The 16,665-nt window shown below is 32.9% G+C and overlaps 1 protein-coding gene across 1 annotated transcript in view; it reads left to right on the top strand.

Annotated features, from left to right (window-relative positions):
- The window catches only part of LOC126734145 (XK-related protein 6-like), a 37,712-nt gene extending 21,355 nt beyond the window's left edge, over positions 1 to 16,357 (top strand). Inside the window, exons 7-9 of the mRNA XM_050437676.1 lie at positions 7,922 to 8,189; positions 8,247 to 8,501; positions 16,015 to 16,357. Of these exons, the coding sequence (XP_050293633.1) occupies positions 7,922 to 8,189; positions 8,247 to 8,501; positions 16,015 to 16,201 (710 nt within the window). The 3' untranslated portion in view covers positions 16,202 to 16,357. The remainder of the gene's footprint in view (positions 1 to 7,921; positions 8,190 to 8,246; positions 8,502 to 16,014) is intronic.
- The last annotated feature ends 308 nt before the right edge of the window (positions 16,358 to 16,665 follow it).

The raw sequence follows: 16,665 nt of genomic DNA on the forward strand, positions 1-16,665 counted from the left end.
CTTATCTTTCAAATTTTTAGTAATCCAGTCTCATCAAAATTTCTTGGAAAAAAAAAAAAAACCTAAAATATGGTGGCGATATATTGATGATATTTTTTCAATATATCACCATAACGAAATAGATCTTATAAATTTTTTAAATTACATTAACTCAAAAGAATCTACTATAAAATTTACTCTTGAAAAGGAGGCTGATGGTCAGCTTCCTTTTCTTGATATTTTAATTAAAAAAGATTTACAAAATTTTGAAACTAGAATTTACCGTAAACCAACTCATACTAATAGATATCTTAATTTTAATTCTAATCATCCAATAATGGTAAAAAAAGGAGTGGTAAAAAGTTTATATGATCGTGCACACATTATTTGTAATAATCAATATTTAACAACTGAAAAAGATTTTATTAAAAATATCTTAATTCAAAATAATTATCCCAAAGAATTTTTAGAAAATTGCTTTAAAGAGTTTACAAATCTTATTTTACCATTTATTCCAGGTTTTTCTGATAAGATAAAAAGAATTGCTAAAAAATTTAATATAAGAACTATTTTTAAATCACAAAACACATTACGATACTTATTAACAAAAACTAAACCTTTCAATGAAAATGAATTTAATAAAAATGTAATCTATAAAATTCCTTGTATTTGTGGTAAATTTTACATAGGTGAAACCTGTAGACCATTACCAAAAAGAATTAATGAACATAAATCTTACATAAAAAACAATGATTTTCAAAAATCAAAAATTACACAACATGCATTCGACAATAACCACAGAATAGACTGGAATGCTTCCTCAATTTTAGCAAAGGAACCAATTTCAAAATTACGTAAGCTAAAGGAAAGTGCATTTATAATGTTAAATGAAGATAAATGCTTAGCTACTTGTTCGGTTGATTTTCATAATACATGGATTCCTTTGCTAAAGAGAGAGGTAGATCAGGGTATTCTCAAAATTAATTAATGATTTAAAATATTTGATATTCATGTATTTTCTAAGATTAATTTACATTAAGATCACACCCCTTTAATTTTTAAAAAAGTAACCTTTGAAAATTTTGTTATCTTTCAAAATAGTTTGTCAAACTATTAATAAACCGTCAAATCATATAAAAAAGTATATAAAGTATTTTCGAATTAGGAAGAAATTTTGATGAGACTGGATTACTGAAAATTTGAAAGATAAGTATATTTTATTTTTAATTTAATTTAATTTTACTTTAATTACCTTGATAACGGTAGTAGATATAACTACCGAAACGTTGGTTCAAATTAGGTATTTTTAAAAAAAAGTAGGTCTTCTTGTTGTATTTTATCATTTTTTAATTATAATATTCATAACAAAGTTAGGTAGGATATTGAAAAAAAGAAACGAGCTCAGAGATTAATAGATTGAACCTCAGCTCCTAGGTATATAAAAAATCTATTATACCTCAAGTAAATTATTGTATTTAAAACTTATTGAACTTAAATTAAATATATCGAACGGTATCGTTACAGATTTAAGTTCATATTTCTTTTAAATACGTGAATAAGTCTATTTTCTTCTTCTTTTCAATAATTGTTGAGCGTGTGAGATAAAAATTTCTAAATTGATTTTTGCTATAAGTGACGTAATACCCAATATAATAAGTAACTCATTATGAATTCGTCACAACAATACAGATTTTACTTAAATTCTTTTGGTCATGAAAGATAAACATTTAATTTTTTTCTTTTTTGTTTATTTTTGTTTGCAATGGAATTCGTCTCAATACAGTTCGATGATATGATCCGAAATTTAAAATAGTATTTAGTGAACTTTCCTACCAGTCAATGTCACTAGGTATTTAAATCAGTTAAAATTTATTTCGATAATTTGTGTGTTATTGTTAGTTACTATCGTATACACGCTTAGGCAAAGAATTGAAATGATTTTTATTTATGGCGAGCAAGGAAGATGCGCAAGAAGAACGGCAGAAGTTTTTAATAATAGAAATCCTAATTGTAATGTAAGTCACAGATACATTTTGGACGTAGTAGCTAAATTTAATGAAACGGGTTCAGTTGGAAACAAAAAAAGGGCAAGTCGGCGTGTTTTAAACGAAGATGCTCAAGTAGAGATTTTGGGAACATTCGTTGCAGAACCCACCAATTCTCTCCGTACAGTAGCACGTCTAACTGGAATGTCACATGAAACTGTACGACGAGCATTACAGTTACATAAATATCATCCGTACAAGATGCAAATTTTACAGGAACTTCATGAGGACGATTTTGATAGGAGAATAGAGTTTTGCGAAATTATGTCCAACTTAATAAACACTCGTGCAATTGTGGTAAGCAACATTTGCGTCAGTGATGAATGTACCTTTTTCCTAAACGGCCATGTCAATAGACAGAATTGTCGATACTGGAGTGAGGACAATCCCCACATTTTCAGAGAGGGTGCTACACAGCGGCCACAAAAAATTAATGTTTGGGCCGGTATTCTTGGAAATGCTGTTATAGGACCGTTGTTTATTGAACAAAACTTAACTGGAGAGCTCTACTTACACCTACTTGAAGATGTAATTGATCCTTTGATAACAACTGAACTGGAAATCGTGAAATTGAGAAATCAAGGAAGGGTGAGTTAATAAACTGGATATGTATTAGCTTAGGGGAACAAAACTTAAAAATAAGTGTTATATATAAACCACCCACTGTTAATAGTGGTAATTTTTTCCCATATTTAGAATATATTATGCGTACTCACCCTAAAAATCATTTAGTTGTTGGAGATATGAATATTAATTTGCTTGATGTTTCGCAAGTAACCAAAGAGTACAAAGATTTAATAGCATTAAACAATTTTAAAATTAATAACTCGATAAATGAGGAATGCGCTACTAGAGTTACCAGTTTATCAAAATCTCTTATAGACCATGTTCTTAGCGATTATAGTAGTAATTTAAGTTGTAAAGTTAATGTTAAAGAAAATGCAATTTCAGATCACAAACTTATATTGCTTGATATTAAAACACCTGTGCAATTTTATAAACCAAAAGTAGATTATGAAGTCAAATCTGTAGATTATAAAAAATTTGTAAACTTATTTATACAAAAAATATTAAGCATTAACGTAACAACTTTTCAAGAATTCATTAATTTAATTAATGAATGTAAAAATAAATCTCAATATACAAAAAAATTAAGAATACGAAAAAATAACACCTGGATAAATATTGAACTTCTTGAGCTTATCAAAAAAAGAGATAAAATATACAAAAAGAAAATTAACCAACCCGAAAACCTAACTATTATCTCTGAATTTAAAAACATAAAAAATAAAATTAATAATAAAATACGTGCTTTAAAAAATAGGTATTTTCAAACCCAATGGAATTTAGCTGGAGATAATGTTAAAAAGCAATGGGCATTTATCAACAGCTTAATAAAAAATAAAAAATCTAAAGTAATAATTAATGAATTAATAATTGAAAATAACATTATTAATTCTCAGCTTGACATTGCAAATAATTTAAATACATATTTTTCTCAGGTCGGTGAATCAATAGTTAAAGATTTGGAAACAGAGATTCAACTATCAAACGAGATTTTTTCTATTGATGAAGTCTACAATGATAGTTCTATTTCTATAACATTAACTAATAAAGAGGAAATATCAGAAATTTTAAAAGAACTAAAAATAAACTCAGCACCTGGATATGACGATATTACGGTTAAGGACATACATAATCTTGGAGAATACATGATACCTGTTTTGGTACGGTTAATTAATAAAACTATACAAAAAGGGATTTTCCCATCAGAGTTAAAAATAAGTAAAATTACACCTCTTTTTAAGTCAGGTAATAAAAGATATATGAATAATTACAGGCCCATTTCAGTCGTTAGTGTATTCTCCAAGATTCTTGAAAAAATAATAAAAAATAGAATGTTATCTTTCATTAACTCTTGCAATCTATTGAATGATAAATATCAATATGGCTTTATAAAGAACAGTAGTACACTTGGTGCGGTTGTGGATTTTGTAGACTGTATTTCAATGGCATTAGATAAACAACAAATAGTTATAGCTGTCTTCATAGACCTAAAAAAAGCCTTTGATGTAGTAAGCATAGACATTCTTTTAGACAAATTATTTAAAATGGGATTTAAAAATGTATTGTACAGCTTAATTAAAACATATTTGTATGACAGAAAACAGTACGTAAAGCTTGACAATATTATTAGTGAATGGTTATCTAACACCTACGGGGTACCACAGGGATCCGTTCTTGGACCTCTCTTATATATTCTTTATGTACTGAATCTCAAGTTAGCCAAGCTAAAAGCAAGATATTTTACCTTTGCAGATGACACTGTACTGGTATATGCTGGAACAGATGAAACTTCTTTAACACAACTTATTAATAATGACCTAAAATGTTATCTTAAATGGCTGTTTTCAAATAAATTAAAAATTAACATTGAGAAAACCAAATACATGATATTCAAACAAAAAAATAAGTCAGTCAGCAATAATCTAAATATTAATATTAATACTGTAGTATTAGAAAAAGTGTCGAATATTAAATATTTAGGTTTGCAAATAGATGAAAATTTAAATTGGTCACTACACTTAAACAAAATTTTTGATAAAACAGTTCCAATGCTATCTGCCTTATATAGGAGTAGAGATTATTTGTCTGAAAAAAGTAAATTTCAAATTTATAATGCCTTCTTTCTCACACATTTTAGGTACCTCTTGCCAGTATGGGGTATGTGCGGTGAAGTTAATTTTAATAAGGCTCAAATTTTGCAAAATAAAATTTTGAAAATTTTGTTTAATTTTGATTGGCTTACAAGTTCTAATACAATTTATTCAAATTTAAGTTTAATCAAATTAAAAGTGATATTGGAGATAGAACAATGTAAACTTGTATATAAAATTATAAACAACAGACAAAAAAGTAACATAAATATTATGTTTTACCATAATGTACATAATCATCAAACAAGATCACTAAATAATGTTTATCAAGTTTCTACAAGAACTAACATAGGTTTAAGAAATCCAATTACAGATGCAATTAAAACATTTAATAGTTTACCTCATTGTATAAAAGATATAAATAACTATAGATTTTTTGTTAAAAAATTAAAAGATTTAAAAAATGTTAATTAATTTATGTATAAAAAATTATAAGCAACATTTGTTTACTATAGATAATTAATTACTGTTTTGTTATTCTCGGGGCCAGTGTTTTCAAACACTGATTAGAGAAATTGTTAAAACTCGTTATACATTGTATTATTGTGGTTAAATAAATTGTTTCAAAAAAAAGTTGGTAACATTTTGCAAGAAAACGAACTACACTTGCAGCAAGATGGAGCTACGCCGCATTATTTTCGGGCAGTGCGGGAGCGGTTGAATAACAGATTCCCTAACCAATGGATTGGTAGAAGGGGACCGATAGAATGGCCTGCTAGGTCACCAGACTTAACGCCGTTAGATTTTTTTTTATGGGGGCACATAAAATCGGTTGTTTACAAAACTCAGCCTGATGATATCGAAGATTTAAAAAGAAGAATTACAGAGGCAAGTAGGGCTATTCCAGAAGAGGTGTTGCGAAATCAATTTCTCAACACAGACAAATTAAAATTGTCTCAAATAATATCTACAGTCTACAAAAACTCTCCGATACCTGGAATTGGTGTCTGGGTCTGTCTTGCCCCGATCAAGCCGCGGCGACACGAAATTTAGCCCGCACCACACCCAGTAGTGTTGTAAAAATCCGGATTAATTCAATATCCGGACAGCATTGATTCGGATGAATTGAAAATTCGGTTTTTTCATCCGGATTAATTCATCCGCTCGATGTCTCGCCCGTTCGGCAAATTATGCCATGTTTCGGGCTCGATGCTCGACCGTCCGATAAACGTTTTTTATAGCTGTTTTTCGAATATAAGGTATGCATTAGACAATTCGCTTTTACGGATTCATCATGTAGATGTTAAAACTAAAATAGCTAATTATGTATGTAATAAATCAAGTGTATTTTAAACGATGCAAAATATCACTGCAAAAATGCTTTGTTTACAAAAAAAACTTCTGAAGGTCAGGCGACCCTTAAAAAGTTCGGGCGTTCTCATATTGTCTCTTATGTTTCTAAATGAGTACAATAAGGATAGATAAAGCAAGAGGTTTACACAAGGCGACGCGACGATATTGCCGATTGCCGGGTTATTTGTCCGGACGATTTAATTCGGATTCTCTTAGCCGGTGGAACGTGGAACTTCGTGTCACTTCGTGCAAGCTTTTATTTCATTGTCGGTCGAACGGGCGGCGTGTATCCGGACGATTTAGATATCCGGATTGATTCGGAATAGTTTGATATTCGGATTGAACGGACGATTAATCCGGACTCTTCGCATCACTAACACCCAGTATGACGATAAATGCAAACCAGGCAAGATCTCTGCTCCGTCCAGCCAGCGACGTAAAATCAAAAACCCAAAACATCGAAGTCGATATTAATTTTGTTTCACATAAGTTGATCTTCTTAAAGAGTTAGTTAACAGTTTGTGTCTTTTGACGGAAATGGTGCAAACCTTGCCCGTACATATCTTTAAATGGGAAAGATCTGTTTCCTGTATGTAATAATTTAAATAAAAAGCAAATTTATGTTGCGAAATTGAGCGTTGCAGTTAAAATCGTTGTAAATTAGCTATTAAATTGCCTTTAAGTTAAGGCATATTATTTTGTGGGCGCTTCGTAAGAATATAAAGTTGTGAACAGAAAAGTCAACATTTATGACATTTTCCATGAACAGTTTTAATAACTAGTGAGGAGGCTGTTACTGAACCGAGGACAAGACTATTGAACATTTTGTGGAAGCGTATAGTGTGGAAGCAGCAGTGTATTGGATTTTGTTTTTCTGTGTCTTCACATAGAAACAAGGTACCTTTGTAATTTTAACTTGTGTGTTTTATTTTAAACAATAATAATTATTGTTACGCTATTTGTATTAAGGCCAAAGGGTTTAATTTAGTTAATTACTTTGTCTTGGTGTTTATTTAAATTTAAAATTTATTTTTATTCGAGTGCTTGCTGGAATGAGTGCGTTTACTTAGTAATAAGTTTTAGGTTTTTAGCTGTTTAAAGAAAATTAACGTTTTTATATTTAATATAAGATATTTAGGAGAAAATTTGATGGAAATTTTATTTACTAGCCTTATGTCAGTCCTTTCGTAGTGGCGTGTTAATATTAAGGTATTAGCACAATCTCTTTAAACCTCTACTAAGTTTAATGTTTAAACTCTAGTCACGAAGTTTAAATAAGAGGTATTTCAGAATGTTCGGGAAGAATTTGAGAATAGATTTTATTTTTGTTTGGAGAACAATGGAGAACACTTTGAACACCTCTTAAAGTAGATGTGTTAATAAAATAAATTTTAGGCGTGCTTTTGTAAAGACCATAATTGTAACGGCTATGCAAATGTTTAGTAAAAATAATATTAACCTAAATAACATGTTTCAATGCAAATCATAGCTTTAACGTAATTAAAACACTTACAGGGATAATGTTTAATAATAAGTAATTTAACAATGTTTAAATAACCTTAACTTGGTAACGCAGCACTCAAATTTAAAAAATAAGGTGCCAAAATGTAGAGAATAAAAAGTTCTTTCAAATGAGGTATCACTCAACCCCTATTGCCATTTAAGATTTTTGAGAGGGAGGTTCTGAGGGGTAGGGGGTTGAAAGAGGCGAAGTGATTTCTGCATAAAAATTGTTCCCCCTCGATAATAAAATCGACGTGTCCTAGCGATTTTATAAAAGCCTAACCCGTTTCGAGATAATAGGGGTGGGAAGTTTTCAAATTGACACCCTGTATATAACTCTTGTTCGTTCGTTCGTTTGTTTCATTTTTTAATGTTTCTATACAGGCAGTAGTGTCGGTTCGCGCGTAAACATCCATCAGAAGTTACAAGAGAAAAAACAAAAGCAACTCGCCGAGTTGAAAATAATCGAGGAGGAAATCAAACAGGGAAAGTTGGTCGGGCCGGAAAATGCCGATTTCGAGGATCGGCAGCCGATTCCGCGGGCGAAGAAACACGTGGAGCCGCATTTGTTGAGTTTGGCCTCGCTGAACAATTTGGCCAGTTACGGGGTGAATTTGAACAGGAGACCGCCACCGAGAGCTCCCAGAATTAGGTAAGCGTTATGCGAACATTAATGGAATTTTTCTAATTTATTTTGGCACTTCTTTAGAACTCCCGAATTGCTCCTGACTCCTCGTTATCTCTATTGTGATTGTGTCGGCGGTTCGGCGGGTGGTGGAGGAAGCGGGGGAGTTGGCGGGAACGGTGGCGGCGGAGTTAATTCGCCGGCGATCGGCGGTGGGGAAATGGGGGTGGCAGTAGTGGGGGGCGGTGCCGCTGTTGTGTCCGTGGGCTCCGATTTGGAAAGTCAGGTGTCGCTGCCGCGGTCCTACACTTTGCCGAGGGAATTCAAGTACTATCGAAGGTGAATTTTAGTTTTGGTGTTTACTCCTTTTAATTGTTTTAAAACAAAACAAGTTATTTATTTACCAGTAGAGTAAAGTCGGCATATATGGAATACCAATCATTTTTATAGCGATAACATCAAAACATAAGTGTTTAGAGCTGCATGATTTCATTTATATATACTTCTAAGTATCTCCAAAGAGTGTCAGGTGCTAAATTAAAAATTAAATCATATTCGGTAATTTTACAAAAACATTTAAAAAAAAATGCATTTTTGGCCGACAAAAAAAAAGGAGGGTAATATGGAATATGCATATCGGGTAATTATTATATGCAAAAAACTAAAAAACTTTACTAAAATTATTTAACTTCAGAACATCAATATGAATATAAAAGTATATCTAGGAATTGCAAAAATCGCAAACAAATACATCTTTTTCTGCACTGGTACAAGCTTCGTGAGCCCATTCATGGCAGATTGCGCATTGCACCAACACCCACTCAAAGACAAGGCCTTAGTGCTTGCCGCGTGACGTCATCGATGTGGGCCACCGATTTTTAAAAACCAAGGGATTTCATACGCTAATATCTCAATATTTGGCTTATTTTAAAAAATGCTAGGAATAGAATAGAATTCAGGAAACATTCAAAGGTATGTTTTAGTTCTGGTTGAATGTCAGGTTAAATATTATTGTGTAATATTAAATGCAGACTGCCAACTCCCCTACATCTGCGCCAAAATTCAACATGTATTTAGGTATTTATAATAATTTTTTTATACCATCAAGTAGTAAAAAATGTTATTATATACACATAAATACATATATTGACTTTAAAAGCTTAAAAAGCTTATCATACTCCAGTTCATGTAATTCTTTAATTGCAGAAAAAGAAGCACATTTTTTTTTCAAAGTGTCAAAATCAGGAAAATAAAATTTTTGGTCTGGTTTAGAGTTAAGCCAATTATTAAATAGACATTTAAGTAAGTGAACTGTGTCAAATAGGTAAAATAATGGTCTCTTATTATCTATGGGATGAGGATAAACAATGCTAAGTTGGTCTGCAGTTGAAAAATGACTCATGGGTTTCCCGTTAATGGCATTATTATTACTTAGAACACAAAAAACTATGTACCCAATCTCCTTTAAATTTTCAATAATTGTTTTAATAAAATTATGAAGTATGTCTGATGTAATTTTGGAGAGGGAGCTATGTGAACTACTTCCTTAAAGCTGGAACACACCCTTGTAAACATAAAAGTAAATGCTGAGGAAGCTAGAGACTTATTATTGACTGATGTTCCAGTGATATTACCACCTTTATAGTCCATGTAAGGGTCAATATGAATTTCATCAAAAAGTAGTGTCACAAATCTGTCATGATCCTTTAGTAAACTAAACACACTTGGGGCATAAGTTAAAAATATTTTTTTTTCATCTGTGTGGGGACTGGTCATGTGTTTGTTACAAATACCCATTATAGTTTGAGGATGTGGTAAAATTAGGGATCCATAACCTCGTAAATACTTGTATGCATGAGGACTAATAGTATAGATTATAGAAGTCAAAATTATTGTACTACTTGAATATCTGTACCTTTCCTTTGCAGTTATAAGCAAAGCTAATTGTTCACAAATAAAATCTAAAGCATGCACTATTTTGTTGTCTTCAATGTTTTTAAAACTTTTTAGTATGTTTGACACAAAATCGAACACACGTTTCATTTTATTTATGTCATTTGATGGTTTGACATGATTGAGAATAGTATTGCCAAGGGTATTGGTAGCAGTCTCGGTAGCAGTATTTGGATTTAAGTCACAGTCGGGGTTGTCATTATTGGTAACATTTTCCTCCAAAGGCAGGGTAATAATAGTAAGGTCTATTGCTTCAAGTATTGCATACAAATGATCTAAACTATGGGAAGTATATGGAGTTTTAAATTTTGATGTTAAAACACAAACTGGCTCGCTAGATAAAAAAGTTTCAACATTTAAATTAAAATTAAAAACAATTGCCCAATTAATGCATGGACCAGGGGTGTTTCAATTTTAAAAATTGTTAGCTTTTTGCTGTCTTGAGACTCACTGTGAGCAGTAAACCAATCTTTCGGTAGTTTAAAAGCAGAAAATTTTTCAATAAACTCTTCAAAACTGTCAAAATTATTTTGTTTCTTATGCTCGCCAAAGTCAATTTTGCTTAATTCAAGGGCTTTTGCTAAATGCAACTCGTCAATATTTTTAAACCTTTCATCTTTACTTGGCCGTATTTTTATAGTTTTTGACAAGTAACTAGGGCAATTTAAAAAAATAGATGGTGTACTCTTTTGCTGTGGTTTTAGTAATTATATTGTACAAATTTTACCAGTGTTGGAATCTTGAATTGAGTAGTCTTTATTATACTACCTTCAGGAAAATGAGCTTCACATACTTTGGTGTTGTTTGTGGGCTCAAAGTCATCTCTGTGTATGGCTTTTACCGATTTTCACCTTAGATTTATATTCTTAAGGAAACCGAAGACATGCATTTTAGGTCCGTTTTTATAGTTTCCGTTACAACCCGGAACACAGCACTTTTGAGGCATATTTAAACTCTAGTATTAACTACAAGCCGAGGGAGGGATAGGAGAAAAACATTAAATTAAACACGAAGTAAAGTATTAAAATCTGATATAAACAAATAAAACCGCGGCGTCGCCCGGCCGGTGCGCCGGAGAACCGGTTTCTCCGAGGATTTTTTCTAGTCCGAAAATACGATTTTGCGATTTAAAAGTACGCGAAGAGTTTACAAAAATATAACATACACGTTTCGCGGAAATAAACAGTTCCGATTTTAGAAAAAAACACAAAAATGAGCTTAGGTTTACTACGGATTTCGTCAGAAATACCGGCAACCACAGAATATAAATATAAACAACCTAACCTCTCATTTCATCAGGTGGCACAACTAGTATATGCGCCGTTGTCAAATTTATATAGAAAGAACTATTGGCAAGCAGCAAGGTATTAGATAAAGGATAAAATTTGAAAAACTGGAAGTTTAAATTATAAAAAGAGAAATAAGGATGCACTCTTTTTTTAACTAAGTTATTGTAAAGTAAGAGCAGTTAAAGATGTAGATTTAAGTATTTTAAGATAGTAATAGATCATCCTAACGTTCACGGCAATCTGTAAAGTCTGGCAGCGTTGCAGGCAGCCTTCCGTGGACGAACAACGGCAGCGTCAACAGCTGAATTCACCCGAAAATCAACCCGAAGTGCATGGCCCAAACGCGTGACGTCACGAGCAAAATTTTTTGGAGCGCTTTGTCCTTTTGTAGAGGTGTTATTGATTGCACCCATATTTCTCTACTTCGGCTTGAGTTGAGAGGCTACTTTTTGGCTTTGTTTCTAGGCAAAAAATACATGGGACATCTTCACCGGTTGGTTTTTTATTGTAGCAGCTTAATGGCAGATCATCATCAGATGAATCATCAATTACTGCTTCAGATTCTGAATCAGAGGAACTAGATGGTACATATTTTTTCGTGACTTTACGCTTTTTGGTTTGTAATCCACTAGATCCAGGTTCATCGAAAACGTTTCGTGTAACTTTTGGTTTTGAGAGATTAATTGATTGTTCTAATTCCTCCTTATTCGGCGTCGACGTGATTATTTTGGAACGGCCACATTTTCTTCCCCGAGTTGCCGGCTTCTTTGTTAGTTCTGGAACTGGAATTATGTCACTAGGATAAACATAAGGCAAGTTATTTTGCTCATTATGAGGACGTGTATTTTGATTTTCGTTTTGCATTTCGGCCGCAAATTCTTCGTCTGTGAAAATATTTCTTCTTAAAGAGTAGATCCCAGTGGCACTAAATCCTTTAACAGCTCTTTCCCCAGATTGCACTTTAATATAGGCGCTACCAAATAACTGGCAAATATCAAAATGTGTTACTGCACGTTTTTCCGTTCTCATGAAGATTCTCACTTCTTCGTTATAGAAGGTCTTTAATGCACCCATGACGGTCTTATCAAGGGGCTGAAGTTTGTGCGTTGTATGTGGTGGTAGGCATAAAATAGTAACATTATTTTCTTTAGCTTTGATAAGTACATCTAGATTTCTAGTGTGAGTGTGATGGCCGTCTAATATCAACAGTATTGGTTTTGTTGCTGAAGGTTTGGCTAGCTCTAGGAAGTGGTCAAACCATTTTGTAAATAAATCTGTTTGAATCCACCCGGATGGGTGAAAAGCAAACAGCGATTCTGGAGGTGCCCCCTTTTTCAACTGCTCACTGGCTTTTTTGCGTGGAAAGATGATCATCGGTGGCACAAAATTACCTGCCGCACTCATACACATTACGATGGTTATAAGTGAACCTCTTTCGGCTGATGTGAGAGTACCAACTTGTCGTTTGCCTCTAAGCGATACCACTTCTGGACATCTTGATTGCACAATGGACAACCCCGACTCATCTACATTATATATTTGATGAGGTCCATAATTTCGCTCCGCCATAGTCCTCTCTAATAAGCCGAAAAACTCATTGACATTTTCCCTATTAAAACCAACGGCTCTTGCTAGGGAAGTTCCAGTGGGCTTTCGTAAACTTAGTGTAGCCTTATGCCTGTGCATGAATGATGAAAACCAATCTTTTCCCGCAGATTCACGTAAAAGAGAGAATGGATTTGGTATATTGTTACATGTAGCAAGTTGGAATGCTAGAGATCGGACATCCCTTCTTGTCAGACCAAAGAACTTCTGATCCATTATAAGTAAATATTGAACTAGTTCCTTTTCCAACTCCTCTGACAAAACTGGTCGTTTACCCAACTTCGTTTTACTCACAATTGCTGGAGGCCCTTCAGTATGACAGAGGCGAAAAAGTGTTGAGCGTGGAACTTTAAATCTTTTTGCTGCCGCCAAATAACCCATATTTCTGTTTCTTACTGATTCAATGGCGTTTTCCATATCTTCCTCACTCCATTGTTTACGCTTTTGCTTGAAGGGAGCAGCCATTATGTCTGAAAATTAAAAAAAAAACTCTATTTTATACTGAGCGGGTAATATGGGATATGGGATAGGGCGGGTAATATGGAAAGTACTCTATATAGTATCATGAAAAATATCAAAGCAAATCTTTAAGATTTCTACCATATTATGCCTAAACAAACTTACCATGCGCTTAAACACTTTTGTTTCAACAAAATGTAGTCACAAAACGATTTTAACTGACCCCGTGTACAAACTCTGAACATGTGAAAAATCATAACCTCAACTTTTTCGGCGTTGATGGCGTATGCGGAAATTTTACTTCATGCCAACAGTCTAGAATTTCAACAAGAATTCTAATGTCGCCATCACTCTAGAGATGGAGCCACCAGTTTAAAAATTGTGGGGACTTGTATCGCCCTCTCACTCACTCCGAGAGTGGAGTGGAGGCTGTCAATTGTCAGGATGGATTCGATCCATTATGGCGGATTAGGTTGCACCTGAGTCGTGACAGAGACTGGTTGTAAAAGTCGTTGACTTCCACGTGTCTAAGCTATGTAGCTGTTTTCTTGTACGATTGGTACAATAAAGTATTGTTACCCGTTAACGAGTGTATTATTTTGGTGTTTAAGAGTATAGGATCTCTCGTCTGGTGACTACAAAACCTACAAAATTATGAAAAGTTCTATATTACCCGACTATTCCATATATGCCGACTTTACTCTATTAACAGCCAGAGCACAATTACAGATACTATAACTACAACATTTTTAATACATTATAATAAATAAACATAAAAACAAAATAGGTTAACCTATGACTTTAATAAAAATAAAATTGCATTAACTAATAAGTGTCAAATATATACTAATTTCACTGCCTATTGGATCTGATTCTGGGAAGTCAAAAATCTATTATCAATTATTTTTACAGAAGTATTCAAATAATCACATCCGTGTCTAAATCACTTTATATGTACATATTATAAATGAAACAACTTTTAATCCGCCAGTTTTCTGAGAATATTCTCTGAAATTTCTTCAATAGTAAAGGGTGAACACACCCTTCCCGTGGATAATATTCAAATTTTGTATAAAATAGGTTTTTTAAAAATGTACGCTCTAAATGTTTTATAATTTTAATCCATACCTGGATATACCTTAGTAGTAAATATACCTTAAATTAGATTAATTTTTTGTAATGTTTTTGCACCATGAAAAAACACTTTATCATCAACAATGGGCTCTCATTAGTCATTACTCTACCCTTGTATATGAGTTATCACCACTCTTCTTCCTTGAACTAATAGGTACTCACAAACCGATTACAAAGGACTAATAACGTAGTTTCTCAATAATAAGTTTGGTAATAAACTTATATAGTAAGAAAAGTTTATAAAGAACCGGTGACATCAACAGGCGGCAAAATTCGCGCATCTCGTTATTCTATCGATCGGGTCAGATGACTATGTCGAGGTCTGAAGACAGTGGAGGCGGCACACTTGTTGAAATTATTAATATTTATTTGTACTAGAGTTTAAATAGCCTTAGATTTTTAGTAGGTATAGCTAGCGATATTATAAGTGCGTTTGATTTAGTTGAAATACCAACTAAGAATGCATATATTTGAATTAAATTGCTCCGAGATTCGTTTAAAAAAATGTAGATAAATTAAAATTATATTTTTTAGCATTGTGATGTGCCCATAAAAAATAGTTTAACTTACAGGAGAATGCAGTTCGCTAATTATTTTTGAAACAGGACTTCAAATACGTAGCTGAAAATTATTCTTTATTCACATTTTTTTAAAGGATTAGGTATTTTAAACGACTTGTGTAAAGAAACAAATTGGTATAAGCTTAAGGTTTTATTTCATTATTTTACATATTATATATTTTTATTCACTATCAGATAGTGCATTACAACCTAAATCAGATTCATCCGATGAAGACCATTCGATCTCTTCATCAGATGAGCCTGTATTTACTGCAAATTTTAAAGAATCCAATGCTTCATCAAAAAGGTGATGACTTTCGAAATATTGTTTTTCTATGTTGTCTATATGGTTGCAAATATTTATCCACTCATCATTCGAAATTTCCGCAATTTTACTTACCTTTTATCCAATAAAAATTGAATAGTCTAACTAAAAAAACTATAGTCTATGTCACTATTATACTTAAAAAAAAAACACACAACAGATTTTAAATGCCTTATAACACGATTAACGCACTTCCCGTACGAGACGACACTGAGTAGGCCTTTAGGCTACGTCATAGGCTTTAAATCCCCGGCAGGTACAAAGAAACGAAGTACGTCGGCTACTTTGTTCTTGCGGTTTCTTTAATAAGAAGCGAGAGAAAATATTTTGCGGTCGTGTTTTCTCTCTGCCACCGGATTTTCTATCGATTTTGTGTTGAAAAATGGGTTTGTGCGCATATTGAGCAGCCGGTTCTTTATAAACTTTTCTACCTATATCGCTTCATTGAAACTACAAATATAGTCAAAAACATGTAAAAGTAAGAGCAACGACTATGTGAACGTCTAAAATGTGATTATGCCCTTTAGACAGCGACTCGGCAGAGCGGTTCAACCGGTGGCTTCGACCAACAGCAGTGACGGAGACGTGGACAGTAGCGCCGACGACGATTCGGAAAATGGGGGCGACAAGAGTCGCCCCTCGCATCCCCCCTTGACCGCGCTCATGCCAAGACCCCTTAGGAGACCCCCGTACAGACACGAAACGCAACTGTGACCCCCTTTGTAAATTTTTTTTTTTTTTGTAAATAGTCATACAATTTTTTTATGCCATTTATTTATATTTTTGTGACTATATATATATATTTATGAGATTAATTTATTTTGTACATCTTTTTATACTTTTTTTAAGAAAAATAAACAATTTTTATTACGGATTGTTTTTCTTAATTTCGACTGTTTTATCAGTACCATGAATGGGTTGACCATAATTTAAAAAAAAAAATATTATCGTTGATTAATGTTTTGTTTCGTATTATATACTTAGTGTTTAAAATGAATTTACCGCATTATTTAAAAAATTGAGGTTTTATTTGAGGAGCAAAATTGAAAAAAAAAATATGCAAATAGAATAAATTTGAGGTGTAGTTGGCCATCTGGGTAAAATTGACCAACATCAGTCATTCGGCATAGTGCCTAGTAGAAACATTGTACTGCTGAGGAGCAGACATAACTATAGTA

The sequence above is a fragment of the Anthonomus grandis genome, chromosome 3, assembly GCF_022605725.1.
Source record: "Anthonomus grandis grandis chromosome 3, icAntGran1.3, whole genome shotgun sequence".
NCBI lineage: Eukaryota > Metazoa > Arthropoda > Insecta > Coleoptera > Curculionidae > Anthonomus > Anthonomus grandis.